At 39.3% G+C, this 27,933-nt stretch overlaps 1 protein-coding gene across 1 annotated transcript; it reads left to right on the forward strand.

Moving 5' to 3' along the window:
- The first annotated feature begins 16 nt into the window (after positions 1-16).
- Positions 17-27,561, forward strand: LOC135463075 (deoxynucleoside triphosphate triphosphohydrolase SAMHD1-like). Its single transcript, XM_064740395.1, has 14 exons — positions 17-501; positions 4,720-4,880; positions 8,153-8,268; positions 10,104-10,186; positions 11,337-11,471; positions 11,935-11,979; positions 14,424-14,588; positions 15,725-15,816; positions 17,714-17,767; positions 18,908-19,221; positions 21,850-21,998; positions 22,570-22,674; positions 24,658-24,774; positions 26,003-27,561. Exons 1-14 carry the CDS (start codon positions 439-441, stop codon positions 26,039-26,041), a joined length of 1,638 nt encoding a protein of 545 aa, XP_064596465.1. The 5' UTR covers positions 17-438; the 3' UTR covers positions 26,042-27,561.
- The last annotated feature ends 372 nt before the right edge of the window (positions 27,562-27,933 follow it).

A 27,933-nucleotide genomic window follows, 5' to 3' on the forward strand; every position in this document is an offset into this window, starting at 1 on the left:
AACAGATATATGTAGACTCAAATACCGACCCTTTTTTGTTACTGCACATTGTATGTGCACCTGGTCAAGTTTATGTATATGAATCGATTTCCAGGTCTACTTTATGTTGGGTCCATGCATTACTCGGCTGCGTGCCTCAGATAACACATGCATTTCACAACTACCCTGAACGCATGCGCTTTGACAACTGCACACACAGCCTGACATGCCGTATATTTCCACACTCATCCACTTTGGCCCTAGTTGTCGCCATTAAAATTGTGTAAACCTGGTATGTACATGTTGAAACTTGTCTAGAAGATATTGAATAACGATCTAGTCACATTTCATCCAAGCAGTCTTCTGACAACCTGCAAGAGGGAAGGGCGGTTTAGATTAAGTTCAGGACGGTATATCAATAGGGATAAAAATCAAAGCAACGAAGCAGTGGCAGTGAAAATGGCGACTGGAGGGAACGTTGCCTCTGAAGGTGACAGTGGGGCCACTTCGACAGCATACAAGGTAAAGACTGAACTGCAGATTGAGGGTAGTTAGCGCGTATAGCTGCGTGGTTTGATATTCTTCCACGTGTATGGATGTTATGCATGATTCTGACTGACATAATTGATATTATCTAAGTTTTCTATGTGTTGAAATTTTCGTGAGGAAATGATAAATGCAAATCATCATGACCCTCAGATAAAATTTTTGAAAAGTTCATGTATCGATATTGTACATGAACTACAATGTTAGTCATGGTGAATGTTCCTATCAAAAGGTTTAGTTGGGAGCAAAAGTATCATGGTTATGAAAATAGCTCGACCATCCAAAGAAAAGCAAAAACAACATTTATTATTTATTTCATTTGAGTTGGTGTTTTACGCCGCACTCGAAGATTATTTCAATTAGGTTATATAGCGGCGGCAGGGTATGCGTTGTGAGTAAGTCAACATTCGTTATTATGACGTTAAAGTGCGTCGGGGTACATGATTAGAATCTTCAAATTAATTTTCTTTTTCCCCCGACGTCACTTCTGCTGTTTTGCTGTCAGTTAGGACTTGTGGTTCAGGAGAAAACTCAACATGACCGCCAGGTCACGTGACGCACAACTCGCAAATCTTTACTGGCTAAAGTTTATCTGCAGATCTACTACATACGAACTCTTTATCCATTTCTGCCTTGCCGTATTAGTTGCAGAAGACTTTCAGTACAATACATCAGTGCAATTGTTTATGTGTGTCTTTCTTCCGGTTATTTCAAATTTGCTTCCTTGCCTTGGGATTATGTTAGGCCATAAAACTGCGTCTCTTTCTTCATTGGTTAAAGAGAAATACCCACTTCCGGTGTCGAAGATCTCACATTCTGTTTTGCAAAAACTGCATATTCGGAACTAGAGTCCCAGGGTGTTGGAAATTTTTCAACAGTGTAGAAATCATTGGCACTAAACGATTTTTTGAGGTCACATTGCGTTGTCACCCAGCACGCAGCTCGTACAATTTTCGAGCGAAAAAGGGCTCATGGAGTAATTGAAGATGCTTACACTGTATTAAACTGCTGTTCGAACATCATCGAATCAACAGTTCTTTGAAAGGTCGTTTTCGTCTGGCCCAAATTCCAACTTAATCGCGAAATAACGAGATCAAATGTTAAGGTACACAACTTTTGATCCTTACCTAAATTACACTGAAATTTCAAAAATGTGTGGTTCGACGATTTAAAAAAAACGCTCCATAGTTTCATGAGAATAATTATAATCCGAACAGTTAAAATTGACAGTCAAGTCTGAATGGCTTGAACTTCTAATAGCAAGAGATGCACATACTCTTATATTAATGGACTTTAAAACAGAAACATCGTTGAGACTTGATTTGACCTTGCTGATGATATAGATGCTGATATACATTTACAAATTGGAACATTATATTTACCTATATGGCCAATCTTCTTTATTTACCTGATGAAAAATAAAGCTAATGGTGATTTACTAATTGTTGCTGTCTCGCTTGGTGCTCAAAACTGAGAGGTTAGAATGTGGAAATACAACTGGTTAGCCCAGTGTTAGTACAATGTGCATTACTCGGTTGTCAAATCTGGTGTCTTCGGCATGATATTTCAGTGGTGGAAGCACTTTAGCGACAAGAATGTGCCCTGCCACAAAAAGACGCTATGTATATATGCTCACTGAATGACTCCTCATTGTCATATGACTGAAACTTAGTTAACCACGACTTAAAAGGTTTCTCCTCTAAATTTGGCTGTTAGTTAACAGTGTACAATTTAATTTATAAAGTCATGAAAATGAAGGCAAGATAAATTAAAGCTATTGACTGGTGGATTGGCCATTTTCAAGGGGTATGATTACATTCTAGACAAATCTCAGCCAACAATCTCAGTGGTAGCTTAGATGAGTTACAGTCATCTTAATGCAAGTGGCCTGATTTTTTCTTCGTTTGATTTTGACGTCAGCCTTTTCCCCGTCTTTACCAGACGCAATTTCCAGGTCTACTTTATGTTGGGTCCATGTTTCTTATGTAAGCAAATGTCATTCAATATCACTTTGGGGCTAACACGTACATTCCCAGAAGGATATTGTCCTAATGTACACAAAATCCTCAAAATCATGTCAAAACACATTCAAGTTGTATTGTTAAGAGTGGGTACAAAGGCAGCATACAGCCACCGTGATAAACAGATATATGAAACTCAATATCGACCCCTTTTGGTGCTGTTTTTTTGTGACTGCACTTTGTATGTGCAGATGTTCAAGTTAAATCTTAACCACATAGAACAGCAAATCACTTACATGTCTGATGTGAGAAAAGTAACATCTGGTACACATATATGTCTTATGACACTAATTATAACGTGATAATTTTGTCCGTATCATGCAACATCAAAGAACGCACGGCCTCGCTGGTATCACAGTATTAATTTTATTCATGTATATATATATACCCAGTGAAAAAAATTAAACAAAACAAGAAACAGCACAGGAATCAAACTTAAAATGTCCATTCCCAATACCACAGACATTACACATGTCCTTTCCCGTCAAACTGGGAAGCATCATTTAAAGGGCTCCTTTAGCGTGCAGAAGCTATTAATAATTGCTATTCCATGGACCAGTATTGAACTCCACGAATGGCCGGCTAGGCAAACCCCTGTGATATGTTGAATATCACACTCGTTTAATAACTTTCTTTAACAGATAGGTATAGATGTCATTTAGAAAGTGGATTAAGTAACAGTATTATCGTTAATAGGGATTACACTTTCTGGATATAGCACAGATTCTAGTGCTGAAATCAGATAGGTATAGATGTCATTTAGAAAGTGGATTAAGTAACAGTATTATCGTTAATAGGGATTACACTTTCTGGATATAGCACAGATTCTAGTGCTGAAAACTCCCCTTCACCTAAGGGGGGTGACGTCGTTTGTGATCATCAGAGGGGTAATGCATGTTCGCTGTAAAGTCTACCGGTCAACTACCTTCCATTTTTGTGGAAGGCCTGTTGGTCGAGTGGTCTAGACGGTTGACATGTATTGCTGGCGGTTAGGTGCCTGACTCTGAGGTCGTTGGTTCGAAACCCGCCGTGGTCTCAGCCAAATTTCAGCACTAGAATCTGTGCTATATCCAGAAAGTGTAATCCCTATTAACGATAATACTGTAACTTTCTTTAATATGACAATTAGCCTATGGTTCGGCTCAACAAGAGAACCGAGACGCCCTAACACCCTAACACAGTGACACCATGACACTGGTCAAAGAAGTCACAGGTTTCCTGCAAAGCTTCCGGTTGTCACCAAATACATCTGGTTATGTTCGTTAGTGTCCCTGCCAAATGTCGAGCTATTTTATTAGATTAAATATGGCGAAAACCAGAAAAGATCTGAAACCCGGCCTTTGCCATTGGATTTGTAGATTACCTCCAGTTTTGGTCAATTACTTTTTCCCTCCTTAAATGTATCTACTCGTACTTTTCAATATTCCTTTGAAATCCACGATTAGACATAAAGTAGTGATGACACTTGACAAATCAGTCAGGAAAACAAGCAGGCAGGATAGCAATGTTTTGTGTGACAGTCGCGTGGAACTGCTTAGCATGGAAGGTAATGCTTGGCCGATTTATCAAGCGCGGGGCCTATTTTCTGCACCCATAACGGTAACCGTCGTCATATACAGGGATAGGAAGAAAATGCTTAAATGTAAATGACAACATAAGACCAAAAGTGTACATGGATCAGTATAGATTTCCACTCAGAGTTTCAAAAGCATATCAATCTGTCTTTGCAATGTTGCATTGCCGGGATGTTGCATTTCATTTTAAGCAAAATCGCTCACATGGAAGAAAAAGCGCGGTTAGAGTATTTTGTCGTCGAAAAAGCGGCTACTGGAGTTGGCCTCACCCTAGCCATGGTTTGCCTTGTAACATGTGTGTGCCTGGACCAAGGGACGCGACATCGTGTTTCCTACAACATGGCACTTCACACGGCCTCGTAAGAATTCCAGCTTAAAACTTACTTATTGAGTTACCAAAGACATCCGAAAAAATGGCTGTAGTTAAATCGATGTCTTTCCCTCTTCTTGATTGACCCAAGTGATATTATTTGGTTTTTTTTTCGTTTAACCGAGTACAGTGTGTTATAGAAAATAGTAAATTATTTTGCTGGGTAAATCGGCTGTGATGAAGTTGCATGATAGCTTTCTCCACACTTTCACTTTAACGCTGATTCCAGGTTGTCAACGACCCAATTCATGGACACATTGAGCTTCATCCACTGTGCGTGAAGGTGATTGACACTCCAGAGTTCCAGCGATTACGGGACATCAAACAACTTGGAGGATGTTACTTTGTGTACCCAGGAGCAGCACACAACAGATTTGAGCACAGCATTGGGTAACGCATTCCACTATATTTATTCACTTAATAATTTCTTCCCAGGCCGCGCCAGGTGTTCCCGGGCCCATATACACGACCTTCCACATGTACATGGAGATAAATTTTTCCTGATTGCGACGAACAGTGTCAGTGAAATACACCGAGTGAAGAACTGTTAACCAACCGATATGCAAACTGGCTGAATTTAAGCAACGCAGTCAAATATTTATTTCTTTATTTCATTTACTTTTTTGTTGTTTTTTTCGCGTCCATTCATTTGTTTTCAAATTGTATATACGTTTAAATTCATTTGTATAACAATTATTTATTTGTTTTAATCTAAAAACATTATGGAAAACAGAATTCGCATTTTTGCTTTAAGGAGAATTTAATTTTAGCCTGGACGCCGTTGTTCATCATTGAATTAGATTACATGTAAAAGTCCGATACTAACTTTAGTTCCGATAATTTTGTAGTAGGTTTTTTTTTCCAAGTATTAGGATGAGATCGGTATTAATATTTAAGACTGATTGAACGCTTTTGACACCTGGAAACTTTTCCAGGGATCAGGTTTACAAGCGCATGGCGTAACTCCTGTCGTAGTGTACACCAAAAACATACGTCACCACTTTCATTGCTTGTAGTTCATTGGAGACAGTTACGTCTTTTCGTAATGCATTGGTTACTTCCCTTGACACAGGTATCAGGGCAATCCCCCAATGCTGTTAGCATTTGGAAGTACAAGTGTGGTAGAATTTAATCAACCACAGAGACACTGGTGTCCTGTTTGTCGGACGAATGGTCTACTAGTAGAATCTCATTTTCACATTTAAGTGATGTATATTCTACTGGGTTATGCTGTCTCGATGAGCCACACATTCCAGTAAGCCAATCCTTGTGTCTCTTTTAAGGGGCGTATGGTTTACTGATAGACTCCGTGTCTCTCGTTTGTAGGGCGTATGGTTTACTGATAGATTCCTCCACTCCCGTTTGTTAGACATATGGTTTACTGATAGAATCCTTGTCTCCCGTTTGTGGGACGTATGGTTTACTGATAGAATCCTTGACTTTTGTTTGTGGGACATATGGTTTATTGATGGATTCCTCAGCCCCCGGTTTGATGGTTCTCCGTGGCTCCACCGTGCTCTTTCGTGACGTCATGAGGCTTGTCATGTGCATAGTGAGGGGTTGTCTCCCCTAGGACCTCCTTGTTCCACACTGGCCTGTCAGCATGAGGCTGGACACAAACCTCCATTACAACTTCTGTTTTCCGTAAGGTTATAGTTCTGTGTATTTTAGGCTATAAAGTAATTTTTTCTCCCAGGCGGCCATTTTTGGTGTACAGGTGCATGCATGGTATTAAAATGCTGGAAACTGTCTAAACTTTGAGGAGGTATGAGCTTTGTTGATTAAAGTTTGAAATTCTGGGCGAGAGGACACAAGGTGTGAGGTAGTGATGAGGCTTGTCTCTCGGTTGTGGGACGTATGGCTTACTGATAGAATCCTTGTCTCTCGTTTGTTGGACGTATGGTTTACTGATAGAATCGTTGTCTCTCGTTTGTGGGACGAACGGTTTGCTGATAGAATCCTTGTCTCTCGTTTGTGGGACGAATGGTTTACTGATAGATTCTTCCTCTTTAGTTTGTGGGACGTATGGTTTACTGATAGAACCCTTGTCTCTCGTTTGTGGGACGTATGGCTTACTGATAGAATTGTTGTCTCTCGTGTGTGGGACGTATGGTTTACTGATAGAATCCTTGTCTATCGTTTGTGGGACGTATGGTTTACTGATAGAATCCTTGTCTCTCGTTTGTGGGACGTATGGTTTACTGATAGAATCGTTGTCTCTCGTTTGTGGGACGAACGGTTTGCTGATAGAGTCCTTGTCTCTCGTTTGTGGGACGTATGGTATACTGATAGAATCCTTGTCTCTCGTTTGTGGGACGTATGGTATACTGATAGAATCCTTGTCTCTCGTTTGTGGGACGTATGGTTTACTGATAGAATTGTTTTCTCTCGTTTGTGGGACGTATGGTTTACTGATAGAATCCTTGTCTATCGTTTGTGTGACGTATGGTTTTCTGATAGACTCCTTGTCTATCGTTTGTGAGACGAATGGTTTTCTGATAGAATCTATGTCTCTCGTTTGTGGGACATATGTTTTACTGGTATTGTCCTGGTTTTTCTTTTGTGGGAAATATGTTCTACTAACAGACTTCTGGCCTCCTTTGTGGAAATATTTGTGTAGAGATAGAATACTGGTGCCCTGTTCATTCAACGCATATGATACAAATAACACACTGGTCTCTGAATTTGAGACGAACTTATAGAATAAGTCTATTTTGTTGGAAAATTGTTGAATTGATAGAATCCTTGTTTTTCCTTTGTAGATTCCTGGTTTCTAACGTGTGGAGCATATATTCTAGTAATAGAATTCTGAATTCTTGTTTCTGGAACATACAGATGTCTCGGTTGTAAGATATATGACCTTTACTGATAGAATTCTGATCTGTTTTTAAGGGTGTATGTTGTAGCGATAGAATCTCGGACTCTCGTTTTTGGGACACCCAGATTTCTTAATTGAGAGACATGTAGTCGGTATACGGATACAATACTGAACTGTTTTTGCGGGTGTATGTTGTTATAATTGAATTCTGGTCTGTTGTGTATTGGACATATGTTCTGCTGATGAACACCTGGTGTCTGGTTTGTGGAACACATGTTCTATTGATAGAAAGAAGTTCTCTTGTCGTCGAAAAAGCAGCTACTGGAGAATGCTCTACTCATAAAATCTTGCTCTCTTGTTTGTGACGCATATTCTGCTGATACAACCCTGTTTTCTTGTTTATGGGGACCACGTTGTACTCACAGAATTCTGTTCTCTTGTTTGTTAAGTGCCGTTTTACTGATAGAATCCTGGTACTGTTTCCAGGACACATGTCAGCTGAAAGATCCATGGTTTTTCGTTGCTGGGTCACGTGTTAACGTAACAGAATCCGGATTTTTCGCTTATGGAACACGTGTTCACCAACGGAATCCTGATTTTTCTTTATGGGAGTCGTGTTCAACTGACAGAATCCTGATTTTTTTTTATTACGGGACACGTTTTCGACTGACAGATTCCTGAATTTCTTTGATCACATGTTAAACTGTTAGAATTTTGATTTTCCCTTTATAGAACTCATGTTAAACTGAGCCCTGGTTTTTCGTTTATGGGACACATGTTCTACCCAAAAATCCAATAATAACACTATGCATCGTTTTCATTTATCTTTCTTTCTTTCTTACAGAACATGCTTCCTGGCGGGCGAGCTGGCCAGGGTGCTTAAGCAAAAGCAGCCAAAACTGGGTATCAATGCCGAAGATATTCTTTGTGTAGAAATAGCTGGGCTGTGTCATGATCTAGGTAAGAAACATACCATGAAATTTGAAACTGCTCTTTGAATCTGGTGCGTTGGTGGGACAGTCTGTTTGACATGGTTTGATCTGTGCACATGCTTATTTCATTCTGACTTCTTTAGGTAAACCATTGAGTCATGTTTCCTTATAGTTTAGAAATTGTCGACACATTTTGTACATGTCACCAATGAGGTGAGTGACAGCAAACCTATGCTCTGAATATATATATCTCAGTGATGGTTTGTGGTAGTGTGCCCGTGATCTGAATATAGATCTGTCCATTCAGGTAAGCAATCGTAGACTCCAGTTGTGAAACTTTAGGGCTTAGCCAAGTAAAACAATGCAGCAATGCCTACCCCCTGCTTTTTTGAAAATATGTCTTCAATCAAGTTGAACAACAATACACCCCTTTTGCGAAAATATATCTTAAAAAAAAAAATCCTAAACCCTGCTGTAAAGAGAGACATTTTTATCACGGTAAACAATACTAGACCCTTGCTGGAAGATTCTTATTAAGGTAGACAATAGAAATGGAGACAATCCCATTAAGGCCAACAATAACAGACTCCTGCTGGAAAGAGTGATATTCCCACCAAGGCAAGCAATTCCAGACCTATTGCTGTACAAGATCTAGGTAAGTGTGTACATTGAGGTGAGGTATATATGTCTGCATGATATCTGTACGAATGTAACTGGCTGTGAACATATGGTTAAATCTTTTGCCTTGTAGTCGCTAAGACACATAATGGGCTTTAAATCGGCCTTGGAGTGGGAATCTGAGAATGCCCATATTCTCCATGTTCATGGTGCCTTCGTGGTAAAAAGCGATTAATGACGATTGAGTACATTCGTGACAATTCTAGGCTAGATAAGCTGTCATTTTCGCTTAACAGGGGAGGATACTTTTACTTTCTTCCTACGCAGTCAGGAAGACACGCGCCAGCCGATAAAAGGGCTCTTCTGTATTCGTATGGCGTCAGGCACGCGCGTGCCGATAACAATGCTCTTCTGTATACGTATGGGGCCAGGGACGCACGTGCCGGCACTTAGCTACGCTTGTCTACAACGTTCGAGTCAACAACTTTGTTTCCTTCATATTCAAAAGAATTCTAATGAATCAGCAACCAACAACAACTTGTCGTAACATCTTTTTTGAGAGAATTAAATTGAACACCCTTGTCCATTGAATCGAAATCGACTAACTAGCAACTCACCAAAGGCAAGTGTTTTTCTCCCAGTTAAACCAATGCCCTCATTTCGGCTTTGTGTTCTTCTCATCCGGTGTACCGTGACGTTTGTTCTCGTCGCGCAGCGTCAAAGCGTTAGTGAAAACTCAGCGAGCGTTGGTTTAAGTACCAGTATCAATGTAAGAAAAAATATCCGATATGCTTTCATTATGTTTAGTCATTAAGAAAATATTGATTTTCTCGACGAAATATCAAGCCGTATACCGGTGCTAAACGCTCTTATGTTATCTAAAGCAAACATTCTTTCAGAATGGCGTTAAGCAACAATCAAATATATGAGTTAAATAAGCCAATGTACTGAGTAAATCGCTGACATTTGGCAAGTTTCAGGCGAACTCTCCCATAACATAAACAATGCATATGCAAAGTTGGCGAAGGACTAGCAAAAGCGCTTTTTAGCGAAGTTCATGCAAGACCACATAAAGGAGCCCAACCGGCCTCCTTCCACCACAGTTTCCTCGGATAAGGCTTGTTTGAACCTAGATGTAGAATACGATCATGTTCAGATTGAACAGCAAGTACTTTAACCACACATCAGTACCTTCACACTTTTGTAAATGCAATAAACTGGATCTCAAATGCGCTATGTTCACAGGGCACGGGCCTTTCTCTCATCTCTTTGATCAGTCGTTCATACCGAGAGTGCATGAGAAGAGAGGGCTAAAGCGAAAATGGAAAGTAAGATTGTTGCCTTGAATTTATTTCCCCAATATACAGGTTTTAAAGTTTCGCACAAGTGCGTGTCTAAAATGGTGTTGTGTTAGCTCTCCTTTGCTACATTGCGGTTATTCATCAAATATCCAGCGATGAGCTGTGGTTTTTTCATGGTTCTCCGTGCCTCCACCGTGCTCTTTCGTGACATCATTTGGCTTGTCATGTGCCTAGTGAGGAGTTGTCTCCCCTAGAACCTCGTTGTTCCACACTGGCCTGTCATTATGGGGCTAGTCTGGTACATAATGAGCAGCCGTGACTTCCCTTGGCTCATCAAAGATCCCTTACGTGGAACTACACAAATGACAAATTAGCTATACATCTTTTTAAAAAAAAATGCGATTGAATCTAGATTTTCAAATATGTCGTTATATGTAAAAACAGTAAACATATATGTTAAATATGGACGTGGAGGTCTGTTTGGTGCATATGAACTTAACTATCCATGTAATAATGTAAGTCTACATTGTACGTGCAAGTTACATGTACCACTCAGTATTTATGTACATGTGCAACGTTCACTACAAGCCAATGTCAGTGTGCTCTCTCAACCAATGTACGCTTGCTCTCTCATCCAACGTCCGTGTGCTCTCTCATCCAATGCTCCATAATCCAATGTGCGTGTGCTTTACCGGTCAATGTTCTTTTGCTCTCTTATTCAATGTCCCTGTGCTCTCTCATCCAATGTCCTCTTGCTTCCTCATCCAATGTCCCTGTGCTCTCTCATCCAATGTCTCTGTGCTCTCTCATCCAATGTCCGTATGCTCTAGAAGCCAATTTCCATGTCCTCTCTCATCCAATGTATGTGTGCTCTATCATATCCATGTACGTGTACTCTACCACCGAATGTACTTGTGATCTACCACTCAGTGTCCATGTGGTCTACATTCGTCACTCAATGTCGGTGTGCTCTACACGTTCCACCTAATATATGTGTGCTCGGTTACTCAGTATGCATGTGCTCTATCAGTCATTGCACTTGTTCTTTATACTCCAATGCATACGAGGCGCACCAGTAAGCCTGTGTGAATTTGTGAAACTGAATGTATACATATGTGAACACTCACGAAATGGACACAGTGTAAATCTTATCTGTACCCACATCTTTTTGTTTCAGCACGAGGATGCCTCAAAGGAGATGTTTGATCATCTTATAAAAACCAATGACTTGATGGACGAGTTCAGAAAACATCGCCTGCAGGAGAGGGACATTTCGTTTATTAAAGAGCTTATTGATGGGAAGTGTGGAAAGGTACTAGACCAAATATTGTTTCGTTTATTTTGAATTCTGGTAAAATATTCTACTTGATAAGACGAGTCACATGATACTGCCTAAATTAGTCGGACTGCATAAAGATTACATAAAATTCAAAGAGCGAGAAAACGAATACACATCAGTATAGCAAGTTGTGTTAAAGATACATGCTCAAATTATGTGAACCATGTAAACAGATACATGTTTGCTAGTTTGCTATATGAGCAGTCATTCGTATTTAGTTGATGTATTTTATTGGTGTTTTACGCCGTAGAATATTTGTCAACCGCAGCAAGCCTTATTGTGGAATGAGACATTGGGGAACCCACAATCATCGGCAGGTTGGTGACAGGCCTAGACGGGAGAGGAAGGCGACATGTGATGGACTTGATTTCTTTGCGATCGAGTTGGTGAGAAAATATTAGCGTCAATTTATTTGCTCTGTTGTTTCTTTATTTAGGCCCTGCGGGAGAGTGGAAGAGGAGAGAAGAAATTTCTATATGAGGTAATTCTGTCATAATGTCATAGAGATGTATTTACCACGTTATTCCTTACTTTTTCTCTTTTTTTTTTTTGCTTTGAATCAGTGGTTTTGGAGCGGGCTGTGGTATAATGGTGAAAAGAGGTCACCTTTCAATAACTAGGATACAGGAGATGGCGGTTCAAACACGGCTGTGGGTGGATCAATTGTACAATCCCCAGCTGTGACTGCTTGTGCAGCTCTGGTGACAAACTTGTCAAACGTCGGTGGTTTTTCCAGGGTACTTTAGTCTTCTCCACCCATAAAACTAACCACCATGAGTTAAGTGAAAAAAATCTTGAGCACGGCATTAAACAAAACTCAAATAAATGAATAAAATAAAATCAGTGTTATTCTTATCCCATTGTGGAGCCTGGTTTGGGAATAGGACACTTTTCAGAGCAAACTACTTGAAACTACTACCACAGATTCGTGAAACGCTTGTCCTGTATTCCTTAATCTGGCGCTTAGGATGTGGTATAACATATAAAATCACACAAATGCTTGTCAACTTTCTTCTTCAGCCGTAAAAAATAGTTTTAATCTACAGTTTTCGTAGAAATAAAAACAAAAATTAAATACAAATATGCGTCAGTCTGGAAATTAAGCCGCCTGTTGTGGTGACCTCAATGGGCGCAGCTGTCAGAACAAAATTGTTTGGGGTGTTGGGACGGGGAAAGAACGAATTGATGGGCACTAAGCTGGTTTGCGTTCTTGTGTGTTCATTAATGACATCATCTCCAAATATTCCTGAGCATTTGAGGACAATACGCATATAATATAGGTGCTATTAAAAATATAAAATAAAGCTCAAAAAGGAAAAAAAAATTGATATCTTTCTTAATTTTGCTTAAAATTACACTTTTCTTTATGCGGTCCCTTTTTAAGTGCCCTTAAAATCAGGTGAGACATGTAAATTAAAGTGAGCTGACTCACAGGTGAGAAATCTGGACCGCACTAGAGACCGGTTGTAGAAAAACAGGGTATTTTAAAGAAGAAGAAAACTTAAAAACGTGACACTATAGCCTGAAAAGAGCACTTTTTTCTCATCTGTTGTTGCCTTCAGCATAATTTTGCGATTTTACCACGTAATACACGTAAAGTATGAAAACGGCAAAGCTGGCATATATCGCTGAGTCCATGGCGTCCTCCATCTTTAACACCCTGTAATTTATACTGGGGGTGTGTTGCCTCTCAGCCAATGAGAGTCGTTAACACTACCGGCTTGTTCGTGTAAACTCGGAACCTACGTCCAGCATTCTGGTTTCCCGATCGTCATGCGGAAAACGAACTGTTCTGTTCGCTTCCTTCCGGGAAGAAGATTGCTACCGGAAATGTAGGAACTGCGCTTCGGCGGTATCCGATGGCAATTCTCCTCCTAACAAAGAAGACTTCAGGACTAGTTCTTAGGCAAAATGGAGTCGCCCACAGCGGATTTTGGCGCTGACTTTATTTATAATTTATCAACTTGAGGTACATATTAGAATTTTTTATGGCAAAGCATACTGTTTTTAGTGGTATATGAGTAATATTTAAATCTACTTCTCATTTAAAAGAGAGATTAAGATTATCCTGCTAGCCCCAAAAAATGCCGTCCCAATTCGTTCGTCGCAATGTTGATCTGGGCATTATTCAGATTTCAGATAAGACTGAGTTAAGACCGTCCAGTCGGAAACAAGATGTTAAGTCTGCTGACCGCAGGCTCTCCACCCTATTTATTTACATTTGCCACCCTATTTATTTACGTTGCCCATGCTTATTTGACAGTTCATATTATCATTTGAAACAACTTTTCTAAGAAAATCCACTCACGTACAAGACACGATACATCACTTGACCTATTGCCAAAACAACAGAAAACTTATTTCTCCCAATATGGGTTTGTTGGACTAACCACCAAATATAACATGGTTCTGGTGTTGACCCGGATAAAGCTGGGTTCGTCCAAACAGAAATTCACGCTGCAGCCTGCGTAAGAAAGTTACTGTCCTCAAGTAATGCACAAACCTGATCTTAAAATGACCGGAACTACAATTGAGGCTCAAGATCCAGATGCTTCCAACTCATGTTCCACTAAGGTAGTCAAACATACTTAAGCTTTAAAACGGCAGCACACAGCAAATCGTTGTACCATGCGGACATGTCACTTTCCCACATATACATGCATTAAAGTAGCTACACATAGAAACAACCAACCTTGACACAAAATTAAGTTATTAATCTAGTACATAGAAGTACCACGTTTTATACATGAAACTGAAAATAATTTCTACAGTAGGTAATGTGCTTCCTGTATCTTTTCTGGAGGAAACCACAACAAAAACACAGTGTGTACATTCATTTGCACCAAGGCCGTGCATGGCAAGTGGTTTGCTTTTCTTCGTGAACAGAATGTGCTGTAGAAACATTGTTTTATTCTACATGGACAGATTGTGGCTAACAAGCGCAATGGCATTGACGTGGATAAGTGGGATTACTTCGCTCGAGACTGTCACGGCCTGGGCATTCGTAACAATTTTGATCATGGACGACTGATCAAGTTTGCAAGAGTCATTGACGTGGGCGAAGAGCGGCAGATATGCTACAAAAAGAAGGTATGGAAAACAGTTGACACATGACGTGAAGAGTGAGCAGCATGGATTGTCTGTTTTCACACTTTATTATAAGACCAAACATTATTTGTGTTGTGGTAGATTCCAATATATGAGTGTGGTTTTCCAAAAGATGATGTATAGGTTCTTATGTATTTAATGTCAATTAAAAAGGCTTTTAGTTTTCATACATTTAAAGAATTTAGAAAAGATGCGTCCACAGGAGCTATCAGGCCAACCCTACGCCTTGTCACAGAAAAAACGCTTGTCACACAATATGCCTGTAAAACAACATACCCGTCACGTAATATGCCCGCCATGCAACGCGCCTGTCTACTGCCTAAACATTTTACCTCTTGTATTTCGATAGGGTCGTACTTGGATACATGTAGGTCTGTCAGCAACATGCAGACCGATGTGTCGTGACTTTCCCCACTGGCTATGCCAGGTTTTCTCACACCTTAATGCTGGCCAACTTTGTACGACTGAAATAATACGGCTTAAAACCCCAGTCAGATCAATAAGTAAACAAATAAATACTTTGACTTTGACGTAAAAATGCAAATACAGTGAATCCAGTTAGCAAAAATGCGTGGCTTTAGTTTGCATTTTTTTTCTGTTTATAGACACTTTTACGTATTTGTGAATTTACCTTTACCTAGCGAACAAATTGAGACGTTAGGACAGGTTTGCTGCAAAAGATCAAACAATAATCTTTCATATACTGCATTGCATACGGCCTAAGAGGCTCCAATTAGAGTGTATTGTTTCAAGCATTTCTGATGTATTTAAATATCAAGCTAGAAATGGTTCTTTGAAGGGGCCTCCGTGGCTCAGTTGGTTAGCCCGCTAGCGCAGCGTGATGACCCAGGAGTCTCTCACCAATGCGGTAGCTCTGAGTTGATGTCCAGATCATGGTGGTTTCCTCTCCGGCAGTATGTGGGAAGGTCTGCCAGTGAATCAAATAAAATAAATAAAGCTTTGAGATAAAATTTCAACTCAATTTGTTGAGTTAAACACTGATGACTATACGGCGATAAATATTCACGCTGTATCATGTTTCAGCGTTTAATAATACATGTGTTCCTACTCGCGCTGTAAAAAGAGTTCGTATTAATGATATCTTCGTTTCACTACAGGAGGCAGCAAATTTGTTCGAAATGTTCCACACTCGCATGCATCTGCACCGGAGAGCTTATCAACACCGCGTCAATAAACTGATAGAGGAAATGTAAGTCTATTGTCTGATGCAGCTGCTAATTTTTAAGGCAATTTTATTCTGGAAATTTGCAATTCCTGAAGTCGAGAATGCCGGAATTATAGCACCAAGTCTTCCACTAAATTTTAGAAAGAAAAAGTTAACATAAAATACAAAAGAACAGTTACCAAATACACACACATATATAAGCCTACAGTGAGGAAATATATTGCTAGTGAAAGGGTGACACAAATTTGTGGTCTGGTGTCAGAAGTGAGAGGGTGAGACAGGTTTGTTATATTATGTTGGAATTGGGGGAGAATGTGTCAGGTTTCTTCTCTGGTGACAGAAAAGAAATTGTTAAACAGATTTGTAGGCTGCCTTCAGGAGTGGGAGGATGTGTCAGGTTTCTTCTTTGGTGCCAGAAGATAGATGGTAAAACAGGTTTGTTGCCTGGTGTCAGCTGTGGGTGGATGTGTCAGGTTTCTTCTCTGGTGCCAGAAGGGATATGGTAAAACAGGTTTGCTGCCTGGTGTCAGCTGTGGGAGGATGTGTCAGGTTTCTTCTCTGGTGCCAGAAAGGATATGGTAAAACAGGTTTGTTGCCTGGTGTCAGCTGTGGGAGGATGTGTCAGGTTTCTTCTCTGGTGCCAGAAGATAGATAGTAAAACAGGTTTGTTGCCTGGTGTCAGCTGTGGGAGGATGTGTCAGGTTTCTTCTCTGGTGCCAGAAGGGATATGGTAAAACAGGTTTGTTGCCTGGTGTCAGCGGTGGGTGGATGTGTCAGGTTTCTTCTCTGGTGCCAGAAGGGATATGGTAAAACAGGTTTGTTGCCTGGTGTCAGCTGTGGGAGGATGTGTCAGGTTTCTTCACGGGTGCCAGAAGGGATATAGTAAAACAGGTTTGTTACCTGGTGTCAGCTGTGGGTGGATGTGTCAGGTTTCTTCACGGGTGCCAGAAGGGATATAGTAAAACAGGTTGTTACCTGGTGTCAGCGGTGGGAGGATGTGTCAGGTTTCTTCTCTGGTGCCAGAAGGGATATAGTAAAACAGGTTTGTTACCTGGTGTCAGCTGTGGGTGGATGTGTCAGGTTTCTTCTCCAGTGCCTGAAGGTAGAGCGTAAAACAGGTGTATTGTCTGACGTCAGAAGTGAGAGGGTGAGAGACGGATGTTGTCTCTTTTGACAAGTACGAGGATGTGTCAGTGCTGTTTTATGCCAGATGTGATTGCCAGAGAAAATTTTGATAAATGTAGCTGGTATCAGAATTTAAGGTATGTCGACTGACGTTGTCAGTTGTCAGAGAATGAGAAGGGTTTGTTTGCTTGCTGTTAGAAAAAGGGGATGAGACAGGTTTGTTGTCTGGAGTCAGAAGTGGAACAATCTGACAGGGTTGTTGCTTAATGTCAGATGGGGCAATGGCAAACAGTATTTTTTCAATGCTCCGGGGTGTCCGAATTTAATATATTGGATAAATATTTCATTCTTGCTTCATTATTATTTTGGACTTTTACACAATGACCTGGTCTGAGCATCACAGCGCATATGGGTATATTTGTCGATATTTTATTAAAATTACTAAATGTCGTGTGGGTTATGGGAATGACACCTGGCAATACCTGTACTAAGACAGAGAGTTTTGTTGTTCCTGTCCTTCTACTGTTAGCAGGGCCTTGCAGACAAAGACACTCGTGTAGTCATTTACATAATGTTGTGTTCCTAAATATGTTTATTTTCTACCAGTATGTTGTGCATATTTACGTCACGTGGGGAAAAGTTGGTTAGTAATTTGCAAATGGTCGGTGGTTTAACCTGAGTGCTCCCTGTACCTATATCAGTCAATCTAACTGCTATCGAGATAAGAGAAATAATTAATAAATAATGATGGTGCTAGTTAACATTTTATATTTTTTACTTGATATACTTTTTGCAGGATAACAGATGCATTGGTTTTGGCCGATGGCCACATCGAAATACCCGGAGAAAGGTGATATATGTTGTACCCATTTGTATTAGTCTCACAAGGTAGAATACTCTCCATACAGCACACGGGTAATATATACAGAGTAAGACACACTGAGAATGGACTGAACAGTCTCTGTATAATATCACAGATCGGTAACACCATATAACAAAAGAAAGGGACTGGTCCATGGTATCAAGCGACACAGCAGGAAAGCTTTGTGATTGAAAACAATACAGCATTTAAAAGAAATACCTTCCACCTTCTCTGCCAATATTTACATATACACCGGTGCTTTTATATTGACTGAAGACATCAACGATTTCTTCAGTTATAGCGACGATGAATCATTAGGTGTGCGTACATTTACTGTACCGTCGTGTGGCAGTGTGTGTGGGCCCAATGTGAAAATGTAAACATGGCTGTCTCAGTATGGTTGCAGATACTGTAATTGGTGTCTAATTAAGGTGTCTGAAGCCTATTAAATGTGACCACAGCGATTCAAAGAGGTTGTCCAAACCATCCGATTGCTCCTGAACATTCTATTTGCAGCATCCTGCACAAACGTGTATATAATTAGTTATGTGGTACAGTCATGCTCTGTCTCAGGAAAGTAACACCACAGCATAGTTTTTCCTTTTTACTGCTCAAGTCATGATGCTTGTTTTATTTTCTATATCTTAAGACCATTATAGTGCATATCAACATGAACACCTATTTTGCGTCTAGACACCCTAAGGGCTCATCATTTTGCGCTGCTTTCATGTTATTGTTTATTAAATATAATGGCAACACAGGAGTAATATTGCCACGGTGTGTAGGTTGGCACCCTTTAAACACTTAAACAAACAGGTATAATAAAACCCTAACTGAGGAATTTACAAGAGGCCGTTTACTCCGATCACTTGTGACCAGTTGCCTATTATCACCGTCGTCTCTATTGTTGTTTTATTCTCTATGCTATAAGTCTTCGTTACACGTATTACCCATGAAATCTGGCCTCAGATTAAGCTGTTTATTTGAGTCTTTATACTTTGCACTGATGGCGTAAGCATACATAGTATATGACACCTTGTACACTATATTTACTGTGAGGTAATTATTAAATCTTGCTGCACGACGGAGAAGTGTGGTAATTGACTCTTCAACGGTTTTTGTTGTCAGTGGACCGGTGAAAATGTCAGAAGCTGTAGACGACATGGTAGCATACAGCAAACTGACGGACTGTGTTCTCCAGCAAATCCTGATCAGTGATCATTCTGAGCTGGAACCATCCCAAAATATTCTGAAAAGGATCCAGAAAAGATATCTGTATAAATTTGTGGGAGAGTTTCGGCCTCAAGGTGAACAACTGATCAAAAAAGTAAGCAAAACAGGATGCCAGAGGCTGAGCTTTTATCGTGATGAACAAGATAGTTACGCTGGATGTATGAACACCAATAAAAGCGCAAATGAGAGACATGACTGGCGTGACTGGCGTGATGCACGACTTTGATACTGAGTTATTTCATTCCTCTTGAACATTCATTGCGTCCTTACATAATAGTTGATAACTGCTCACTGCTTCTCTTTGCATGAACCCCTCATAAATATTTTCCTTACATATTTCTTAGTGCCTTGGTGGATCGTTTTGACCATTTCTTTACAAAAAAAAATGATCTTGTGTTTAATGACTCGGAAGGGCTATAATCTGTTGGCAGCGGCTGGTATACTGATTTCTGTTTTGACGCCTAGATGGATAGGTTCACATGCACGCAGCGTAAAAGGAACGTTAGATTAAAATATGTTATTTGCGAGTATGTTGTACACTCTGCTCAAGTTGTGCCAAATGTATCGGTTGTTCAGATAGAAGCAAGGCCAATGTGTACGAAAAGCTAATATCCAAGCTTGCTAAAGGCGGATGACAGACGAGTACAACGCGTCGGTAAGAAATACTAATAGTGAGGCACACTCGTGTGAACGATACAAAATGAAGTTTTCAAGTATTCTGCGCATTTTGTATGATTATATAACTAGTAGCTAAAATACGTCAGTGCTTGCTATTTGGATTTACGTTCAATTGACAATTTAGTTTGGAAGGTCACTTACTTTTCCTGTTTTCACCGGTATGTTATTCAAAAAATCTAAGCTTTTCTACACCGTTTTACACGACTACATGTTGTAATTGCTGTCACTGCACAACACTTACGTATGGTCCGTTTTGTTTATACAATAACATGCTTCGATATTCGTGTTTTCTTACGCTGAAGAAGTTTCTACCAGAAGAAGACGCATGCGTAAAACTACCTTCGCTGACAATATCCGATAGTCACCGTGATTTACACATTAATACAATCATAGGAAGATACACACAAGCATACACCTGTGGTCTGGAGATAGGTACAATGCACAGAAAACGTGTTACTAACGATGCCTTAGCTTTTTCAAATCAACGTGAACACGACATAACATTTTTGGTTTTGTGTTTTAGTTTGTCATAATCATTTTTCTCACCTCGACAGAAATCCATTTATATATATATATATATATATATATATATATATATATATATATATATATATATATATATATATATATATATATATATATATATATATATATATATATATATATATATATATTTGTTTGATCTTGTGTCTTAGGTCGGGTTAGGTCCGAGATATGACATCACCGATAAAATGCTAGTGGTTTGGACTGGGACAGCCTTAATAACAAGGACACCATTGTTTTTTTTAAACCCTTACACCTTAGAGCATAAAAATCACAAATTCGTAGTATTCCACATGAGCCCAGAATTTCTCAGAAAGGTAAGAACGAATACCTTCCCCAAACTTCACGTATCAATAGCTCAACATGCTTTTGCTTTTCTCAGTAGGATCACCAGGTTTGAGCTGGACGTGTATCTGTAAATGACACAAATATTGTTCTTATTCTTTTTTCAATTTTTTTTTAATTTTGAATTTTAATTTGCTTTTTTGCTTAGCGCCACACTGAGGAGTATTCCACCTATCCATACGATTGTGGTCACTCTTATTGTTGGACGAAACCAGTGTGTCCAGCTTAAACGACCGGTCTTTGGCAAATTGCTCATGAACTTTTCCACATGTAACGTACGATTTTGAATATTGTATCGACAAGTTTCCTTCAATGAACTTGCGCAAATGTTAAACGAGTGTTGTTGATCGTTTAGTGTCACCAAGGTTCCATACGCAACGAAGACGAGGGATCGACCATTCCTCCTGTCCATGCACATCTCGTGTATATAATAAATTGCTAATTACCAACTTCGCCCAGTTATTATCCGGTCATCGGCTACCTCCAGTTATTATCCGGTCATCAGCTTCCCCCCAGTTATTACCCTGTCATCAACTTCCTCCAGTTATTGTCCTGTCATCAGCTTCTTCCAATTATTATCCGGTCATCAGCTTCCTAGAGTTATTATCCGGTAACCGGCTTCCTCGAGTTATTATCCGGTCATCGGCTTCCTCGAGTTATTCTCCGGTCATCAGCTTCCTCCATTTATTATCCGGTCATCAGTTTCTTCCAGTTATTGTCCACTCATCAACTTCCCCCCAGTTATTACCCTGTCATCAACTTCCTCCAGTTATTATCCGGTCATCAGCTTCCTCCAGTTATTATCCGGTCATCAACTTCCTCCAGTTATTATCCGATCATCAGTTTCCTCCAGTTATTATCCGGTCATCGGCTGCCTCCATTTATTATCCGGTCATCAGTTTCTTCCAGTTATTGTCCACTCATCAACTTCCCCCCAGTTATTACCCTGTCATCAACTTTCTCCAGTTATTATCCGGTCATCAACTTCCTCCAGTTATTATCCGGTCATTAAATTCCTCCAGTTATTATCCGGTCATCAACTTCCTCCAGTTTTTATCCGATCATCAGTTTCCTCCAGTTATTATCTGGTAATCGGCTTCCTCCAGTTATTATCCGATCATCAGTTTCCTCCAGTTATTATCTGGTAATCGGCTTCCTCCATTTATTATCAGGTCATCGGCTTCCTACAGTTATTATCCGGCCATCAACTTCCTTGTGTTACTACCCGCTTTCGATCTATAGGTCACTTGAGAACAGTCAGATATATGATTAAACGTCACGGCTCATCTACTCATCTCGGTCTCTTTTTTCTCTCTTTCTTTGCTTTCATTCCGACAAGGACGAAACAATAACTGAAGTGAGGAACATTTTGGCAAAACTGGATATCTCCACTCTAACAGTGGAAGACCTTTATGTTCAAGTAAGTTTCATCAGGTTTATACATTTCACAAGCAATTTTCGGCTAACTTTTACGACCTTACCGTAAACAATAAATGTTAGTCGTAACATGTCAGTGTCCATTTGTATAAATACTGTTTTATTTAAAACCCTACGTATACGCAGAAATTCTTGTGACAGCAGACATGGCACTGTATGCCCCGTTACAAGCTTTTGGTGCCAACATGTTTGGTTTTGTCCCTAAATTGTGGTTGTTAAGACTTGAAACCAAAAGTTTGACACATACAGCTGTTACAATACAATCTATGAACCAGAGGTCACGGCTCAGCTAAATACCTCTTACTTCAGCAGGACGATCTGGCAGCTAGACATCCAAAAATTTCATGAGCATGATTGTCAAGGTATTGACATATGCATTGCATTAAGTGCTTTTTTCCTATTTTTTCTATCCGGCTTTTAGTTTTATTATGAATTTAAGAAAATATTTCATACGATTTCTAAATTTCAGCATTACCGTTCATAAATAGTTGAGGTGATTTCTAGCACATGCAGAAGTGTGTCTTGTTTGTCTAAATGTTGCGTTACCCTCACAGGTTACAAACTTGAATTATGGGAAAGGGAATCAGAATCCGATTGGCGATGTCCGCTTCTATTCCAAGGAAAACCATGACGAGGCTATAGAGATATCGGAAGAAGAGGTCAGCTTATCTATCCCTGTTCCACTGAATCTTAAATGTTTGCACGAATTGATCAACAAGCTTAAAAGAAAAGACATCATATAATATAACCTGATTTGGCAGAGACAAACTTATTTTGTATTTATTAATATTTCTGGAATTTTTTTCTGGAATTCTTACGAGGCCACCGGAAGGGCCATGTTAAAACAATCGGAAACACGGTGTCATGTCATTTGTGTCCATTGCAACTAGTGGTTTCCATCGGTTAAAAGAAACAAGCGTTCGGTTGACGAAAACAGTCGCGTTCTCAAGTAACAGAGATAACTTGCGCGTAACTGACCAAAATTGATAGCATGGCGGCGCTTTCAATTCCCTCAGTGTGTGCAATTTTTCTTACTTTGAACTGGTATATCCTAGTTATGCAAATGAGGTTAAAATGTCCTACTGCACCATGTGTCTTGACAAAAATGTTAAACAACTTTAGTGAAACAGTTTTTCAAAAACCGTGGTTTATTATTCCTTTTATCCAAAACAGGTGCCTACCGTCTTTGACAGGTCACTAGGTGCAATAGGACTGTTCTTAATTCCAGTGTTAACAAAGTTCGAACTCAAATACCCCTGTATACGTGAACGTTTTCATAGCCTGTACAAAGTGCAGTGGTGGCCAGTGTCATACCCTGCGCGCCGGTGTCGGCGTTGGCGTCCATTAACATCTCCAGCAATGTTCAGAAAAATGTTAAGGGTAGTATCTTAGAAAGTACTTCTTGTGTTCAGCTCAGAGTTTCCGTACATCTACAGCACGATAACATCAAGTGGTAAGGTCCACAGCTGATGTCATACGTGCATATTTTCCGTGACTTTATCTTCCCTCTCATTTGAAGATGAAAACGAAAATCAAATTGTAAATACTTTAAGTTGGCCAAAATTACGTCTCAGCAAACTTTTTTGCCTGATTTGATTCATTTATTTATTTATTTGAACTTTTGGAATATTTATCTTCAAATGGCCATTCACTAAAATTATAAGAAAAATACTAAAAATCTGTGGGCCATTTTCTTTTCAGTTCAAATAGTAAAAAATATAGTTAAAAATAGCCTTTTCAAAATGATGAAAATTGACGAAAACCATCATTTTGAAAAATTAGCTCTAATTTGTGTAGATATTTTTCTTTTTTCCAAACTTATACAAAAATGAAAACGATTTTGAAATTATTTTTAAAATCGGTATTCCTGTTAGCGTTACGAATATATAGACACACATGGCTATTTGTTCAATATTTTAAATGCGGAATTTTGCCTAAAAGAGGTTCTAGTATCACTAATCGTCATCGTAAATTACAAAATATATGGCATAGCCTTTTGAATATTGGAATCAATACTTAGGTGGCATGTATGGCCCAGCGGCTAGCGTGCTAGCGCAGCAGAATGACCCAGCAGGCTTTCACAGTGTAAACGCTATGAGTTCAAGGCCAGCTCAGGGTGATTCCTCTCTGGTCCGACGTGGGTTTCCTCAGGATTTCGCCCGGTTTCCCACCACCACAGTGTTTGAAGCCGTCATATTAGTGAAATATTCCTGAGTTCGACATAAAACTCTAACTAAGTAAATAAATAACCATTGATAAATGTTAGAACTCAAACAGGATTGTATATTGAGCTCAGGTTTTGCATGCATGTAAAGCACAATAACACGAAGGAGGTGTCTTGTTCTTAATTGTTGTAAATTACCGTAAATTACCACATTCATGACTTACACATCTGTGGCGTTTTAAAATTCATGTCAAGGTAAATATTTAAGCTGTGTAAACATTCAGCTTACGGTTTGCATTTATGTGTCTCCTGCAGATGAGCTCTTTAAATCATGTAGCTTTGATTTACAAAATCCAAGTTGAATAAATTACCGCCCATAGAGTGCATATAAGGTGTTTAAAGATGCAGTGTTAAACCTAAAAAAGTTAAAAATACGGTTAAAACTTTAAGTTGGCTGTTTTGTCCTTCTTCATCGCAGGTGTCTATGATGCTCCCAAGGAAATATTCAGAGCAGATTATCAGGTTGTTCTGCAAGAAGGATGATACCGATGTTCAGGACCTTGCTAAGAAGTGTTTCCAAAAATGGTGCAAAGAGGTAAAGAGCATACTGACATTTTTCACAATATAAACTTGTTAAAAAAACAAACAAATAAACAAATGTATGTATGTATGTATGTATGTATGTATGTATGTATGTATGTGTGTATATATGTATGGATGTATGTATGTATGTGTGTATGTATATATGTATGTATGTATGTATGTATGTATGTATGTATGTATGTATGTATGTATGTATGTATGTATGTATGTATGTTTGTATGTATGCGTGTATGTATGCATGTCTGTATGTATGTATGTATGTATGTATGTATGTATGTATGTATGTATGTATGTATGTATGCATGCATGTATGTATGCATGTATGTATGCATGTATATATATATGCTCAGGACTTAACGTCGTGCTTAGCAATTTTTCAGTCAAATCACGAGTGTTTAGGACGAAATACATATACTGTATTCTGTTGTAACAGGACGAGTCCCTTACGCGAACGGGCTATCTTCATTGAAGTATCAAACCAGACACGAGAAATGTCACCACACCCGGTCACATTATATTGACCAACCCCTGATAGCACGGTTGGTAGAGCGTCCTCTTCGGAAAGCGGTAGATCCAGGGCCAATCCTGGGTCGAGTCACACCTGAGACCTTAAGAGAGGGAGTTGTAACTTCCTCGCTTGGCGTTCAGCATGAAGTGTATAGTGCTACGCCCAGTTGACCCGTGTCAGTATAATGGTTCGGGCGGGGCAGTTTACTTGCCTTCTGTAAGGGGTCTCACTGAAGCAGCACTAGATAAAAGAGCGGTGGAAATCCGTCCTGCAACAAGGAGGCACATTACATGCACTCTAAGGGTTCCTTCGTCGTCATATGACTGAAAAATTGTTAGGTACGACGTTAAACCCCAAGCACTCACTCACTCACCCACATTATACTGACACGATCCAAACAGTCCTGTTTCCATGCTCTATCCTCTCAGGGATGAATATTATCAGTTGTAATTAGTGATTGGTATGCTTGGCAAAATTTCAGAACGTTGTTGTTTTGTTCCTCTACACATTGGTATGTTGGTTGACCATAATATAACCCGTGAATTAGAAAAGGTTGTCTGACTTCATTTTTCTGGACAAATATGGACTTCCAACAGGTCCATGTGTAGAACCTGTATTGTTAGGACTTCCAACAGGTCCATGTGTAGAACTTGTATTGTTAGGCATCTCTGACTAAAGGCTATTATGGTAGCGAGTATGACTAATTTTACAGAGACAGCCAGATCAGGGGGCGAGCACCTCTACAGAATAGAAAGCACCGATGGAGGAGAGAGGATGGTGCTCGGTGTCAGAAGTGGTGGAAGAGGAAAATGCCACTATGGCTAATTATGATTGGTGGTTTTGTTGTGTTTCCCCTACATTTTGTTTAAACTCTGTCATTTTTATGCTGCCCTACATTTTTGTATTTGGATTCTATATTCTTGATATATCCCGCTGTTCACCATATTTTTGTTCTAGAATGTTTTTTTCTGATTTATACCGTTGTCTTTTTTATTCAGTAGGCGACAGTTGTAAATCTTCTATATCTTATATCGTATATTTTTACTGCGCGTTGTGTTGTTGTTGGAAATCGCGGCCGGTATTTACACTAGAGAAGTGTCGGTTTATTCACTGAAAATAACATGGGTTGTAAATTTAAAAGCGGATTTTTTTTTTCGAGGTGTTGGTATTGGGAAGTTTTGCTGTACAAACAATTCTTGTATGTTTTCCTGTAGCTATTAGGTACCATCAGATCTTATGCCAATCCAGACATTATCAACTAAATATTACAGAAAGTGAAATAGTATCATTTTTTCTCGCGAAGAAACATGTTCATGTTTGAGGAAAATGAAGTACCCGGGGGTAAACCACCGGCACTAGCAAAAGACACAAGATGATCAAAGTTGAATTAATTTTCATCATGTTGCAACGCACATGTAACTAGGGTAATTGTGTATTCGTTCTCTGTTAAACTCAGGGTAGTCATTAGTCTGGAATATCTTACCACATGACCTTTTAATATCGTGTCTATTCTATACTGTAACTAATTAAATCAGATAAAGTTACGTTGCATTTTCAGATATATGTCCACAGCAGATGTCATGTGTTTTCAATGGCCCCGCATAAAATGTCAATTTAAATAATTTTAGAGTTTTTAAGCCTTTTTCGTAATAAAACTGTTTTAAATATTCTCGTGTGTAGTTGGTCATTGTTATAACATTAGGATGTGCCAAGACTCAGTAATACTCATCTGTATACTGATAGCTTTTCAGCCACCTCTAACAGAGTGGTATAACCAAATAGTCCCGCTATCAAACAAACGAACTCTTTAATTAAAAACCTTTAAAACCGTAAATAATGATAAATGTTACTACAATAAATTGGTTACAGGTTACACAGGACCAACCTTAGACTTATATAATATAACCTAAGTTATAATTTACAAAATAGATACAACAAACATTGAACAACATTGGTGATCATTTACATAGGATATAAGAATATAAATGTATGGGTCTTAGCATCTTTCATTAAATAAATACATAAAAGCCTCATGCCCATAAACCAACAAGACGTCAGTCTCGATGGAAACGTCAAGCGCATAAACAACGACAGTAGGTGTTAAATTACAGCTCATGATGCATCGACTACGGCTTCTTGACAAAGACTTTGTAACGTGGCACTATGATCACCAAAGTTTGCATGATTTCCTCCAACCATCAAGCCGGTCGTTGAAAAAGGGAAATTTTCAGTAGCCCTGCGCATGTCTCCTGTCAAATGCATGTACATTACCATACTATATTTATGTATTTGATTATACATGTATTTTAACGGGATACTCTAAACTTGTTCAGGCATAATGCTATTATAGTCGCTGATTTCCATTCGCTCCACTGCTTTGCCAACATCTGCAACTTCTCTCTGTGCTGGCTGACCACGTCCTTCTTCACATCTGAACATAATGAATAATGTTTTAGTTCTATGTTATAGCTGCAGCTGTGGATGTACAATTTAATGTTTAATACATATTTAAAATGTTTAAAAAGAATTTTTGAAAAGTATTTGTTGTTCATGTTAAATTTAGACTTAACAGTCGAAAAGAATTCCCCACTCAAAGGATGGCGATCTGATAAACGACGAGCTGTAGTGGGGCACGGCATGCTC

This window comes from Liolophura sinensis, chromosome 2 (genome assembly GCF_032854445.1).
Source record: "Liolophura sinensis isolate JHLJ2023 chromosome 2, CUHK_Ljap_v2, whole genome shotgun sequence".
Taxonomy (NCBI): domain Eukaryota; kingdom Metazoa; phylum Mollusca; class Polyplacophora; order Chitonida; family Chitonidae; genus Liolophura; species Liolophura sinensis.

What these genes read in the sequence shown, in the direction of transcription:
- LOC135463075 (XM_064740395.1), top strand. Translation starts at nt 439, where the DNA reads ATGGCGACTGGAGGGAACGTTGCCTCTGAAGGTGACAGTGGGGCCACT. An exon ending in TGGGCTGTGTCATGATCTAG is followed by an intron (nt 8,269 to 10,103) that starts GTAAGAAACATA and finishes CTATGTTCACAG; the next exon opens with GGCACGGGCCTTTCTCTCAT. An exon ending in TCCAAAAATGGTGCAAAGAG is followed by an intron (nt 24,775 to 26,002) that starts GTAAAGAGCATA and finishes CTAATTTTACAG; the next exon opens with AGACAGCCAGATCAGGGGGC.